The following is a 12,767-nucleotide window of genomic DNA, read 5'->3' on the forward strand; positions in this document are numbered from 1 at the left end:
ACAGTTCTGTTGTAAATGTTGAAATCACATAAACAGGCTTTAAAAAAAAACAATGAACCATGAGAAAAAAAAATGTGTGCTCTGAAAGTGTTTTTAGTTTATTCTTATTTGCTGGTTACTTCCAAAAGTCCCTAACATTATTTTACAAAAAGGACATCACTTCAAAAAAATATTAGTACCATTTAGCAAGCAGGAAGCAACAAGTCACGAATGATTACAAAAGTCAGAACATTCTGAAGATATTGAGAGTTTTGGGGGCTGCTTGCTGGACTCTGCCATCTCCTGCCAGAAATTTTTTTTTTTTAATTTAGAACACCCATTTTGCCATGACTTAGAACTGACTCTTACAAAGAAAAACAAAAACCTGTTAAAGTAATCTGAATATTGTGAAAATCCATGATCTCAGTAAAGAAGAACAAACTTCAGATATCATCGATTCCAAATTTCTCCCCTATAACAGATGAGGCAACTGGGAGTCATAGAAGGTGAATGATTTGTCAAACCTCACACGGCATTGTAGTGACATCCCTGGCCTGCCCCACACTCCTGCCCTGTCCTTCAAGCCCTTATTTTTAGAAACAGCAGACATCCTCCTCTCTGAGAGAGCAGGGGTTCACAGGAAGCCCTTGGACTTTTTATATCACAATCACTAACACCTTTAGCACTTGGCACTTTATAAAATGTGCGCTGTACTTTCACCATCAAAAAGGCTCCAATTTTAAAGTTTTACAACTTAATTAGCCTTCCATTATCTAGAAAATTGTACTAATCCAAACACCACTTTTGAGAGATAAAAATTTGCCATGTGCTCACACATACAGAAACAATTGGGTGTCTAGAAATGAATTCATGTCTGTATGAGGTAAATGCATGTGTACATAAACATGTCTACCTATGTAAGCATGCACACAAGTACAACCAGTGTTAGATTCACTGGAATAGCAATTAATTACAATACAAGGGCTTTTTTATTTCAAAATAATATTAGTAATAGTTCCTACTTGCCAAGTTCTATATGTTGCAGAGGTTATGCTAGAAATTTGCAATGGTCACACCTGTTAAATCATGGATGGTAATAACTCACATACCTTATTTATGGAATAATAATTGTTTCCACTGACTAAAGCTGAAGGAAGCAGGGGAGATAATTTTCTAAATATTTCTAGGAATTTTATGAGCCTTTCCTTTGATGCATTAATTCCCTCTCTGAGGTGGCTGGTGGCTGTACAAGAGAATAATATAGAAGGTTGCTATGCTTGAAACAATTCTGGAACCACTAGAATACATTAGACATGAGGAGAGAGAGGGGGGCAGAGAGGGGGAGAGAGGAGGGAAGAGAGGAGAAGAGAATAAAATTTGATATATAGTATAGATATAATTAGACATGTATATGTTTATACTATGCTTTAGAGAGGCTTATTAAATACCAGAATTAAGAAGTACATAACTACTCATCCTTTTGAACTCAGAAATCTAATTCTTAAAAATGATGTTTTATATAACCCAAACCTTTGCTTCCTTTGCCATGAGGAATTCCCAATACTGCACAGCAGTTCTGAACACAGACTTTAGAATTATATTCCCTGGATCCAAATCTCAGTCACTACTCACTAGCTCTGTGACCTTGGATATGGAACTTAACCTCCCTAAATCTCAATTTCCTTATCTGTAAAGTAGCAGAAATAATCATCTCTTCCTGTGAGGATTAAATTAGATGCTGCGTGTGAAAAGTTTAGCACAGTATCTTGTGCATAGGAGACCTTTCAATTGGGTTCATTTTTGTAATCATCATTTCAGAAGTAAACACCAGGGCAGTTAGAGACCTGCAGCGAAGAGCAGCTGCTGAGCAGTGTAGATCCCACTGATCCATACCCCACCCAGCCATCCAGAACTCCCTGGCTGCCTAGCAAACTCCAGCATGCATTCATTCATATGGGCAATAGCTACAGGTACTCAGGAGGGAGATTAGGGGAATCCTACAGGGGAGAGGTCACCATACCAACCAGCTGTTCCCCCAGAAGTCCCAGGCGAAGATTTCTCTGCATTCTCTCAATCTACTGACACCTGGTAATGTTCCAGTAGTTCTGAATCTATGTGGTTGTGCCATAGGAAAAATAATTAAGTGTGTATATCGTATTAGCATATTTCGATAGAATGTTGGAATCAAGCCAGTCACTGTGGCATCTCGAGTGGTTGCATATCCTCTGCTTTGACATCTTAGAGATCTGGGTTCTACTGTGTGTCAGCAACAGTCTGGTTTGCAGCTCCCCCCAACACCTGTCATGTTGCTAGGAGATTTCTTTCCCCACAATAGAGTATTATAAGGTACTTGGCAAGGAGGGCCCATAATGTCATCTTACATTTACATCCCATTTTTCTGATTTATAAATCCAAATAGCCATTTAAAAATTCCAAATCAGGCTTTGTCAGGCAGCCCCACGCTTTTGTCATCTACAAATCAAACTGTTATGTTTAAAGCCGTAAATAGTGAATGACTTCTATACACAGCCTCAAAGCAGGTGTTCCAGACTCGCCAATATCGAATAACACAGTTGGGGTGTTTATAAGCAGTATAGCCTGGAAATGTGCCCACTGCTTTCTTCATCAGAACTCAGCTTTTCAAATAACATTTCAGGTGTATCTCCCGAACATAAACAAGATGTCAATGCAGGCGGTACTGGATTATCTCTACACCAAGCAGTTGTCACCTAACTTGGACCTGGACCCACTGGAATTAATTGCCTTGGCGAACAGATTCTGCCTGCCACACTTGGTTGCACTTGCAGGTAAGGCTGATGACTCAGGCCATGTGGTGTCTGACTGTCATATTTATCAAATTCACATTTAAACAAAAGTAAGATTTCCAGGGACTAAAAATTAATTTTTTATCATCCATTATAAGACAGTCTTGTATAGGATGATATGAACTGACCAAATGTATCAGACAGCCCAATTCAATTCAACAAATATTTTTAAGCACCTCCTTTATGGTAGGGACTGTTAGGTAATGCAAATATAAGAAGATGGATAATACATGGCCGATCCCCTCATGGCCCATGCTCTCTGCACTCTACCTCATTTGTGGACCATGGAATTTGAAATAACACTGTTGTGTCCATGTCATCTTCATAATGTGTGTCCAGACACAGTCTTTAAGAAAGAGGCTAGAGGAGGCAGTGGTTAAGAACATGGGCTACCCAGCCAGATTGCTTGGGTTCACATTTTGACTGCAACATTTACTGACTTCTTGCTCTCACTCTCTTTAAAATGGGGAAAATGGTATTCTTCCATGGAGCTGTAGGGAAGATTAAAGAGTTAAGATGTATGTATATATAAAGTCCTTAGAACAGTGTCTGGTCCTAGTCAGCATTATATAAGTGGTTTTTTTAAAGCTATTTTAGAAAATGTTCTGACATTGTCAAGATCATTTTGGGAGAAAGAATGAAAAAAAAAAAAGGGAAACTTGGCTTAACTTCTCAAAATCTTATGTATCATTTGTAGATTTGTTTAGTGGGTAAGCTAAAGCAGGTCTAAATAGGACATAGGCGTTCAAATACCTTCTACTTACATTTAAACCTTCAGCTTTATTCACCAGCAGTGTCAGTTAGCAAGCCATCTGGGTGTTTATCACTACATTTAGTTTACTCCTATTAACCATGAAAGCGAAGATAGTGCCTGTTTTGTCTACTGGTTTATTCTCTGCACTCAGAAAAGTGCCTGAGGATGTTAGGTTCTCAATAAATATTTGTTGAATCAATAAATGAATGAAAATGAATGTATGAGCAAACCAACCAGTCATGTCTGTGCTTGATTTTCTGTCAGTGTCTTTAGGAAAAAGATTTATTTCTCTGTACTCCACGTTTCTACTACATGCAGCCAACAGGAGGTCAGAGTCCTCCCCTCCCCTGCCTTCTTTCTCAGTGAGATAGCAAGAGCTAGTTGAAGCATTGCTAGCTGATATTTTTTAAAATATATTTATTTCAGAGAGGAAGGGAGAGGGAGAAATAGAAACATCTATTTCTATGGTGAGAGAGAATTATTGATCAGATGCCTCCTACATGCCCCGCACTGAGGATTGAGCCCACAACCTGGGCATATGCCCTGACCATGAATCAAACTGTGACCTCCTGGTTCATAGTTCAACACTCAATCACTAAGCCACACCAGTCAGGCACCAGCTGATTTTTAAAAACTGTTTTTAACTAACACACCTGAAGTCATAGGTCTAAATGAGTATATACTACTTTTTAAATAGTAACTAGGAAGCATTGATGGGCAGTGTCCTTTTTCAGAGGTAGGAGTTCCAAACCACTTGGCTATTTTTCCAAGTATTTATCCTTTGAGGATAAATTTGATTTTGTTTTAAACAGAAGCAATGTGGAGCTAAATCCATTGAACAGGGTTTGTAACCAATATCAACATAGTTCCATTTTTGCTTAAATATTAAGTGTGGTGATGAAAACCTGGGACTGATTTCTCCATGAAAGAAACTGACCCAGAGAAACCCTTCCCTATGAACTATAGACTTCTCTAGCTGTTTACTTTTGTTATTAAATGCTATTATTACTGTTATAATTATTTAATATACTAGAGGCCTGGTGCACGAAATTTGTGCACAGGGGGTGGGGAGGTCCCTCAGCCTGGCCTGCACCCTCTCCAATCTGGGACCCCTCAGGGGATGTCCGGCTGCTAATTTAGGCCCAATCTGTAACTGCTCTCCCCTGCCGGCCTGATTGCCCCTAACTGCCTCTGCCTTGGCCCCTGCCACCATGGCTTTGTCCAGAAGGACGTCCGGAAGATGTCCGGTCTAATTAGCATATTACCCTTGTATTAGTATAGATAGCTTCCTAAGATGATTCCTCTAATCACTTATACTGTTTGGTGTATACTGTTTAGTGTAAGGATAGAGTGTTTAGAATCTTGTTTAAAAATCAGCTTCTGGGGTGAAAATGCTTTGCAAGCCAAAGTGTTGAATGAATATCAAGGAATGGTGAGGTTACCTCAAATTAAAAAGCCCAATGACTTCTCTGGGAAATTTAGTTCCAAATAGCTCTTACTTTTCAAGTGAGCTGAGGAAGGGTGTGCCAAAGAAACCACTGAAATCTAGATAACTTATTGACCAGTTAGAGGCATATTGACTAACAAGAATGTAGAGGAGAGCTGAAAGTAAGCATGATTCAGCAATATAGTGGAGTAGAAGAACAGATGCAATGATAGAGATGAAAAAAACATCGTAATATCAAGGAGCTAGAAACGCGGGGCCTAGACTACCCACTCCCTGTCAGTCCCAGAGGCAGGTGACAGCCTAAATGGAGGCAGGACAGCTCAGTCTCAGAACCACAATTTAAATTCAGGTTTGAAACCTTGAACATGGCTCACAAGCAGAAATAGTTCTCCCAACTGGATTCGTGTTACTTCTGGCTGACAGTCGTTAGCATCTAAGGGATTGAGCAATATGTGGTCCATCTGCAGCTGTTAAGATAGACATATGCATTCACATTTTTTTTAATTGATTTCAGAGAGGAAGGGAGAGGGAGAGAGAGATAGAAACATCAATGATGAGAAAGAATCATTGATCGGCTGCCTCCTGCATGGCCCCTACTGGGGATAGAGCCTGCAACCTGGGCATATACTCTGACCTGGAATTGAACCCTGACCTCCTGGTTCATAGGTCAATGCTCAGCCACTAAGCCAGGCAGCATTCACATTTTCAATTCCCCATATGAACTCGTTCCTGTTACTCATTCTCTCCACTTTCAGAAAGTGTTGAGATTTGGAGCAAGGTGAGTGAGGAAACTGTCAAACAGGAAGATACTAGAGAGTCTAGAGGATTCTAGAAAGGTGCTGGACTGTTTAGAGCAGCAGGTCCAATAGGACTTTTTGCGGTGATGGGGACGCTGTGCATCTGCCTTGTCCAAAACTCATGTGGCTATTGAGCACTTAAAAGTGGCTAGTTGTGGCTAAGGACCTGGGTTTTTTATTTCATTTAAGTTTAAATTAATTAAAACATAAATAGTCTCATGGCCAGTAGTTACCATACTAGACAGCGAAGGTCTGGAGGTAATCTGGCTCTTTCAGAAGTACTAACTAGTGTCCTCAGAGTCATAGGTGCGTGGCTGGAGACCAAACTCTGTACTGAAGGGCCACACATCAGAATGGGCCTTAGGTTCAGTTAGGAGGGCTTTTAGAGCTGTGCACCATACTTCCTCCCCTCTTAGGCAGCCCAAGACCAGACCCAGCCCTCCAGGCAAGATGTCTGGCTTGCAGAGGATGGTCTAACGTTCTCCTGTCCCTCTCTTCCCCAGAGCAGCACGCAGTTCAGGAGCTGACCAAGGCTGCTATGAGTGGCGTGGGCATTGATGGGGAAGTGCTCTCTTATTTGGAGTTGGCCCAGGTTTGTAACAATTTGCTTTTCACCTTTTTAGTGTGTTCAACCCATTCATGTAATGCTGATAAAACATTCCACTGTTGCATCTGTCTAAATAAAGATGTCACCAACGAGTCACACAGGCCCCCTGTGTACACTGGGAAGATCTGAGAGTTTTACGTTTCATGCACCATTCACCCCGCTGGGCTTCCTTTGAAAAAGCAACAAGGACCTAACCCCCACACCAGCCCCATTGTCCCCGAGGCATCAGCTTTGCATGCAGGGGAACAACTTGGGGCAGTCTAGGGGAGGGATTTGTCTCCCCTTTGTAAAATTCTTGGACACTTGTTGGCCAAGATCTGTTTCTAGGATTCCATGAAGTCCCACTAGGCCCCATGTCTCACTGTGGCTCTCCAGGGTTTTCTAAAATCAGTATTTGCTAACATTGATATTGTGATTCTGTCATCCCAATACACATGTGCCCTAGGCTTGGGACAGGTGGGTGGGACCCTGATCTGTTGCATTTTCTAATTCCCCATGGTATAAATTTCTAACAACATCAAGTCACTGAATTAAGAGTAGGGAAGAAATATCCACAATTGGCTCTCCTGAATATGAACAAGCCAACTGCAATATAACACTATCTTAATCCTACTTTCAGAAAGAAATCTAATATCAAGAGAAATTGGAAGCACCAGTTAAAACTGTCCGTGAGGTTGGGGTTGTGATTTTCAAAGAGTTTCTTGCATTAGTTTCTGAGGACTTCGGCTCTTTTCATGGCCTTTGTTCAAGGCCATGTGGGCCCCAGAAGAAGCCAGGCTGTAGGTTTCAGGGTCTCGTCTAATCCAAGAAACTTCAAGAGCAACAAACACAATGGATGTCTGAGAAGGGGTATAGACCAAAAGAGTAAGGGATGGGAGGAGACCTTTCACGTTTGGGGAAGGAATGGGGAGCTGTCGTTTTTTGAGCATTGGGTCTTGTTCCATCACAGCCACCTCAGTGTCACCTCCCTGAGCACCTACTCAAAAAGGAGGGGTGGGACGTTTGGATCCCTTCCATCATGCCCACACTGCCTGCTCTTCTTATGTAACCAAAGGACAGGTATAGGACAGCCACACATTCCACAGTCTCCTCTTTCAGATCTTTGGCTCCGCAAGCTGAGCTCTGACATGCGACACGGAGTATTGCGTTGCCCAGGCTTCCTTAAACAGAGATGACATCGCTGTTTTCTGGTGTTGGCTGGTGCCATTCAGAGGCCATGGCCACTTATCACACTAGAGGGCCAGGTGGCAGGGTAAGGGAGGGCAGGCGTACTTTAAACTCCTGATCTGATACAGTGATTATTTTTGGTGCACCTATCACAGGGGATAAGGGAGGGGTGTGCCAAATGCTATACTTGGCTGGAATAGACCACAGCCAAAGCCAAGACAAGGTGTTTACTGAATTAGTATACAGGCCTTTATTTCTCTCCCCGCTACAGTGGCTTCCTATTTGTTTGTATCCCCACTTTATTAAAAAAAGAGGCACACCCATTTTTGCTCACTTCCTTGCAGTTCCACAATGCCCACCAGCTGGCCGCCTGGTGCCTGCACCACATCTGCACCAACTACAACAGTGTTTGTTCCAAGTTCCGCAAGGAGATCAAATCGAAATCCGCAGGTGAGACTTTGGGGTCCCCATTCATCCAATTCTTATCTCCTCTGGCTGAGTCGATACCCTACTTGCCCTTGAGAAGGAACATGGGCCACAGGAAGCTCGTGGAGAAATTCTGGTGACTGGCTGGTGGTCACATATCCATGTGACATGACACAGGGATTGTAGGTTAGGGATTCTCTTTGGAGAACTTTGTGTTTGGAGGGGTTTGGGTGAAGTGGGGCTCATGGGGCCCTGCTACAGAGCATGCTGAGGTTGTCAGCTCAGCCTCGTCTAGGGAGGCAGGCTTGGGAGCAAGCTTACACTAAATCGAGTGATCCTGGGTTCCGGTTCTCTGTGCCCGGCAAGTGAGAGTTTAGGGCAAGTGATTCTACCACTCAACTTCAGTGTCACACAGCTGGCATGGCTCAGTGGTTGAGCATTGACATATGAACCAGGAGGTCACGGTTTGATTCCTGGTGAGCGCACATGCCCAGTGGGGAGCGTGCGGAAGGCAGCTTATAGATGATTCTCTCTCATCATTGATATTTCTATCTCTCTCTCCCTCTCCCTTCCTCTCTGAAATCAATAAAAATATATTTTTAAAAAGAAAAGAAAAAAATAACTTCCGTGTCACAATCTGCAAATGGTCCTAATATTGTCCCAGCACATCAGGTTGTGGGTAATCATGCATGTGAAGCATTAAACAGAGAACCTAGCTCATAGAAGCAATTGATGCATGAACCACAGGTATGATCATCCACCCCTTTCCTTCACCAGACAACCAGGAATACTTTGAGCGCCACCGGTGGCCCCCCGTGTGGTACCTGAAGGAAGAAGACCACTACCAGCGGGTGAAAAGAGAAAGAGAGAAGGAAGATATTGCACTAAATAAACATCACTCGAGACGAAAGTGGTGCTTCTGGAATTCATCTCCAGCAGTTGCCTGAGGAGGAAGAGGAGGAAAAGTCAGTAATCCATCACACCCTTTTGAAAGCACTACTGTACGATTAGTCTTATTATTAGCGATAAGCTGTAGTTCAGGTTTCAGGCACTGGTCTTCCTCCACTTTTGTGCATTTATCTGGCTGGGATCAAAGCACAAGCTCACCATCAATGAGCCTGGACAAAAGGGAAGTTGACAATGCTCACTGCATTCCTTAAATTTACATGTATATTTTTTGTTAGAAGGCTTAATAAACCTTAGTCCGTTTTGGGTGGGGTTTTTTTGTTTGTTTGTTTGGTTTTTGTTTTTGTTTTTTTCTCATTTCTTTTTATACAAAGGAAAAAAAACAACCCAGCTTTCATGTTGCAAATTCCAAATTGGAAAATATTTTTATATGGTCTCTTGTATTTTGTTGAAATGAAAATACTATGTATTACTTTATTTTACAGGCCACAAATTAACCATGAAGTCGCCCTCTGATTCTCTGTGCCCACACGATCACGGAGCGTTATTACATAATTAGAGGGTTAGCCTTTTGTTGTGAAGTAAAGGGTTGGAATAAAATTCCCCAAAGTGCAAGTTAGAGAGTGTTTAATCTTTGTTCTGCCGACTAACACTGGTATAATTACCAAGTCAACTCCAAGAACGTGTATTTACAATATTTGCCGTGTAAGTGCTAGTAATTATATGGTTATGTGTGCCATGTAAAATATAGTGATATCAAATCTTCTGTTGTTTAAAATGTCTAGTTTCAAGAGGATAATCTTTCTAATCATTAGAAGGGCTTATTAAATCCCAGCATTATTCAGGGCAAACTCACTGGTGGACCTGAATACAAAAGATACCATAAGAGTGTTGGTGTTTGGATTGCTGTATTAGGGTCTATGTCTCTCAGTATTCATTGATCTCGCCATGCTTCTGCATGCCGATTCTCTACTGACTTGAATCTAGTTGGGTAAGGGCAAGGGTCCCTGAACTCTTTCCCACCATCTACAGGCTTGTCACATCTCACCACCAGAAACAAGCTTCCTCAGGTCTCTCACCTGTGGCCAACTTCACTTGTAAGACACGTATTTTTAATTCTTCCCAGGGAAAATCCATGTTGCTGCAGAAGTAAGCTAAGGAAAGTAGACCACCCACCCCAGCTGAAATTCAGCGGGGCCTATGAAGGCGCAAAGCTGGAGGCTGGGTCGTCTGGGGTCCCTGTATTCTCCAATGTAGACAGGAATCTTATTCCAAAAGTCTAGGAAATGGTGCTATTGTGAGTTTGTTCTGACCCCTTGTTATTCTGAGTTTTCACTGTTAAAATAGAAAGCACTGAGCCAGAGAGCTTTTGAAAGGCAGTCAATCATTGCTTCTCTGTGAATTAAAGTGTTGCAGCAGTCATACAAAGCATTTTAAGGCCACAGCTTCATATCTGCCATGGGATGCTGTGTGGTGGAAGCTTGGGCTTATTCTGTTGGGAGGTCAACTTACTGATGCTAAAGGTTGTGGATTTGTGTTTTGTTTGGTTTTGTTTTTTCTAGCTTTCAGAGCTTGGAACAGAGACAGTAGAGTCCAGACCCCAATGTTGACAGTCATGCATTTGAAAATCTATCCAGATTATAGATAGGCATTTATTACTGACAGTGGAAACACACCAGATACAAGAGTTTGGAGAAGCCCAGAAATACATCACCCTTTCATGACAAGGGCTGGGGAGGGGGAGGGGACAGTAGCGTACAGAGGGATGGCTGTAAATGCATCTGCTTTAATTTTTCGTCAATAGAGTTGTGAATCATTAATGGAAGGAGAAGGGTCACAGAATGAGAGGATAAATGCCAGGACTCAGGAAGAATCAGCATATATCCTGTCACTTAATGGTAGAGGCTGAGTTTTCAATGTGCAGTCAGAGTTGAATTTACACAACCAAAGCTCCCGTTTGATTGTAATCTTGCCAAAAACACAATGGACGTATAAATGAACCTGGGGTAAAAGCAATAATATTCACTAGTGTTATCAGCTACTCTGACCAAGTGGCTGGTTCATTTGGTTGACGCTGACTATGGCCTTTAACCATGATGGTTTGTTTTGTGTTTTTTATTTCACAAAAAGCCAATAAAATTGTTTAGCTATAAAATGAGTCCAGTTTGTTTTTTATTAAGGACTACCATTATCATGTGTGTAATGTTAATAGCTTTTTTAAAAACTAAGGTGCTGGGTCATGGGGGTCTGGGTGCTCCAGTAACGAGGCAGCTGGGAGGACTGTCATCCTTGTTTTAGGCATTGCCAGCCATGATATAAATGAGAGGTCTGGTTCTTTGCTCTTGGCTAATATGGTTATGTCACTAGACATGGTGCAGCACTGGAAAAAACAAATGATGTCTCTATTCTAATGGACTTATTATAACCTGGGTTTGGGCCGTTTGCCAGCAATTAAGTGAAAGGCTGCATTGGTGGACTCATGAAAATCAATCTTTTCAGAAGCACATCTGAGAAAGCCTTTAGGAAAATGTGTAAACCATTTCTGAACTTCTAGGTGGTATAATGTTTGCCCAAGCTCAGAGGGAAGAAGAGTCTCCAATGGGAACTCATGGGGGATTTTTCTGAGTGGCAGGTTTTCTAAAACTCTGTGGAAAGAAGTTGACTACTAATAAATAAATAAATAACTGTAGAAAAAGGCTGTGAAATTTCCAGCACATTCCCATACCTTTTGGTAGATGGTCCAGATCATGGCACCTTTTACATAATGCATAGCAATGGAGTCTTACCTATAGAAAATCTTCATCTAAGTTTCTCCTAAGGCAATGCCCTGACAAATCCCCAAGAATTTCAACACCCTATATTGGCACTATAGGAACCACAAATCCTACTGGTTTCGAGATAACAAGTAATTTCCTTATGGACATTCAAGAATAAGAATCCAATGTTTCTAAAATTTCTTTTTTGCATTTGCTTCCATTGTATGATGTATCAGTTGTCAAAATTCGGTTTTTCATCATGGTAACATTAACCAAGTAGAATGCATCCTACTAATCAGAGGCGGGAGGGAAAGGAGTGAATCACAAGTTTGGAAACTATTTTGTGAGTTCCACATTTCTGAAATGAATGCTTTTCTGCCAGCTGAAGATTTACCAGGCTTTTTCTTGAATTAGGTTAGTAGCAATAATTTATTTTTTTCCTAGAAGAATGTGACCATTGCATTTTAAGAAGTTAGCCAGGGAGACTGTGTTTGTTGTGTGTGCATGTGCATGTGTTTAAGTAATCCAAAACCAGCATAATGGAAAAAATGAAAGGTTAAGAGCAATTAAAAAAATAAAAAGAAGGGCCAATGACAGAAACCATAGAAGTAGAATTAAACACCCTGAGCCACAGATGTCCTCTTTTTCTTTTAAAAATGCTAATTTATCAGATTACTCTATATCCCATGACAATTTATTTTCAGATGAAGACTTTGTTCTCTTGAATTTTCAATTAGGCAGGTGATATATGCAACATAAAAATGCACAGGTGTGGCAACACTGGTGACCTCTGGTGAAAACAATGCTTAGAAGCAGTGCCATTCCCTTTGGCTGCATTTGAAAATTCCACCCTATGCTGATAGTACCTCTAAACTGGGCATTTTTAGGTAAGCCATTTAGATGCATGGTTTCTCACTGGGTTCATGGGCAGGTGCCTCATCAGTTACATATTTACAGACTATAGTTCACAAAATAGGGAAATCATTTAGGAGCAGATAACTCCTGGGTAGAAGTTAATTAATCATATATAGTCACACATGCACCGACATGAGAGTGTTAGAAACAACAGTAGAAGACATGAAGTGACTTGCCAGCAACTCACC

At 41.4% G+C, this 12,767-nt stretch overlaps 1 protein-coding gene across 3 annotated transcripts in view; it reads left to right on the forward strand.

Moving 5' to 3' along the window:
• RHOBTB1 (Rho related BTB domain containing 1) overlaps positions 1–11,057 on the forward strand; it is a 63,391-nt gene extending 52,334 nt beyond the window's left edge. For 2 of the 3 annotated variants that reach the window (XM_008145474.3, XM_028151505.2), the window contains 4 exons: positions 2,636–2,786; positions 6,306–6,394; positions 7,921–8,026; positions 8,780–9,215. In XM_008145474.3, coding sequence (XP_008143696.2) covers positions 2,636–2,786; positions 6,306–6,394; positions 7,921–8,026; positions 8,780–8,949 — 516 coding nt within the window. In that variant the 3' untranslated portion in view covers positions 8,950–9,215. Of the gene's footprint in view, positions 1–2,635; positions 2,787–6,305; positions 6,395–7,920; positions 8,027–8,779; positions 9,216–9,393 lie in introns of those variants that run through there. The other variant, XM_054729023.1, reaches the window with a different exon arrangement.
• Positions 11,058–12,767: the final 1,710 nt, after the last annotated feature.

The sequence above is a fragment of the Eptesicus fuscus genome, chromosome 17, assembly GCF_027574615.1.
Source record: "Eptesicus fuscus isolate TK198812 chromosome 17, DD_ASM_mEF_20220401, whole genome shotgun sequence".
Lineage (NCBI taxonomy): Eukaryota > Metazoa > Chordata > Mammalia > Chiroptera > Vespertilionidae > Eptesicus > Eptesicus fuscus.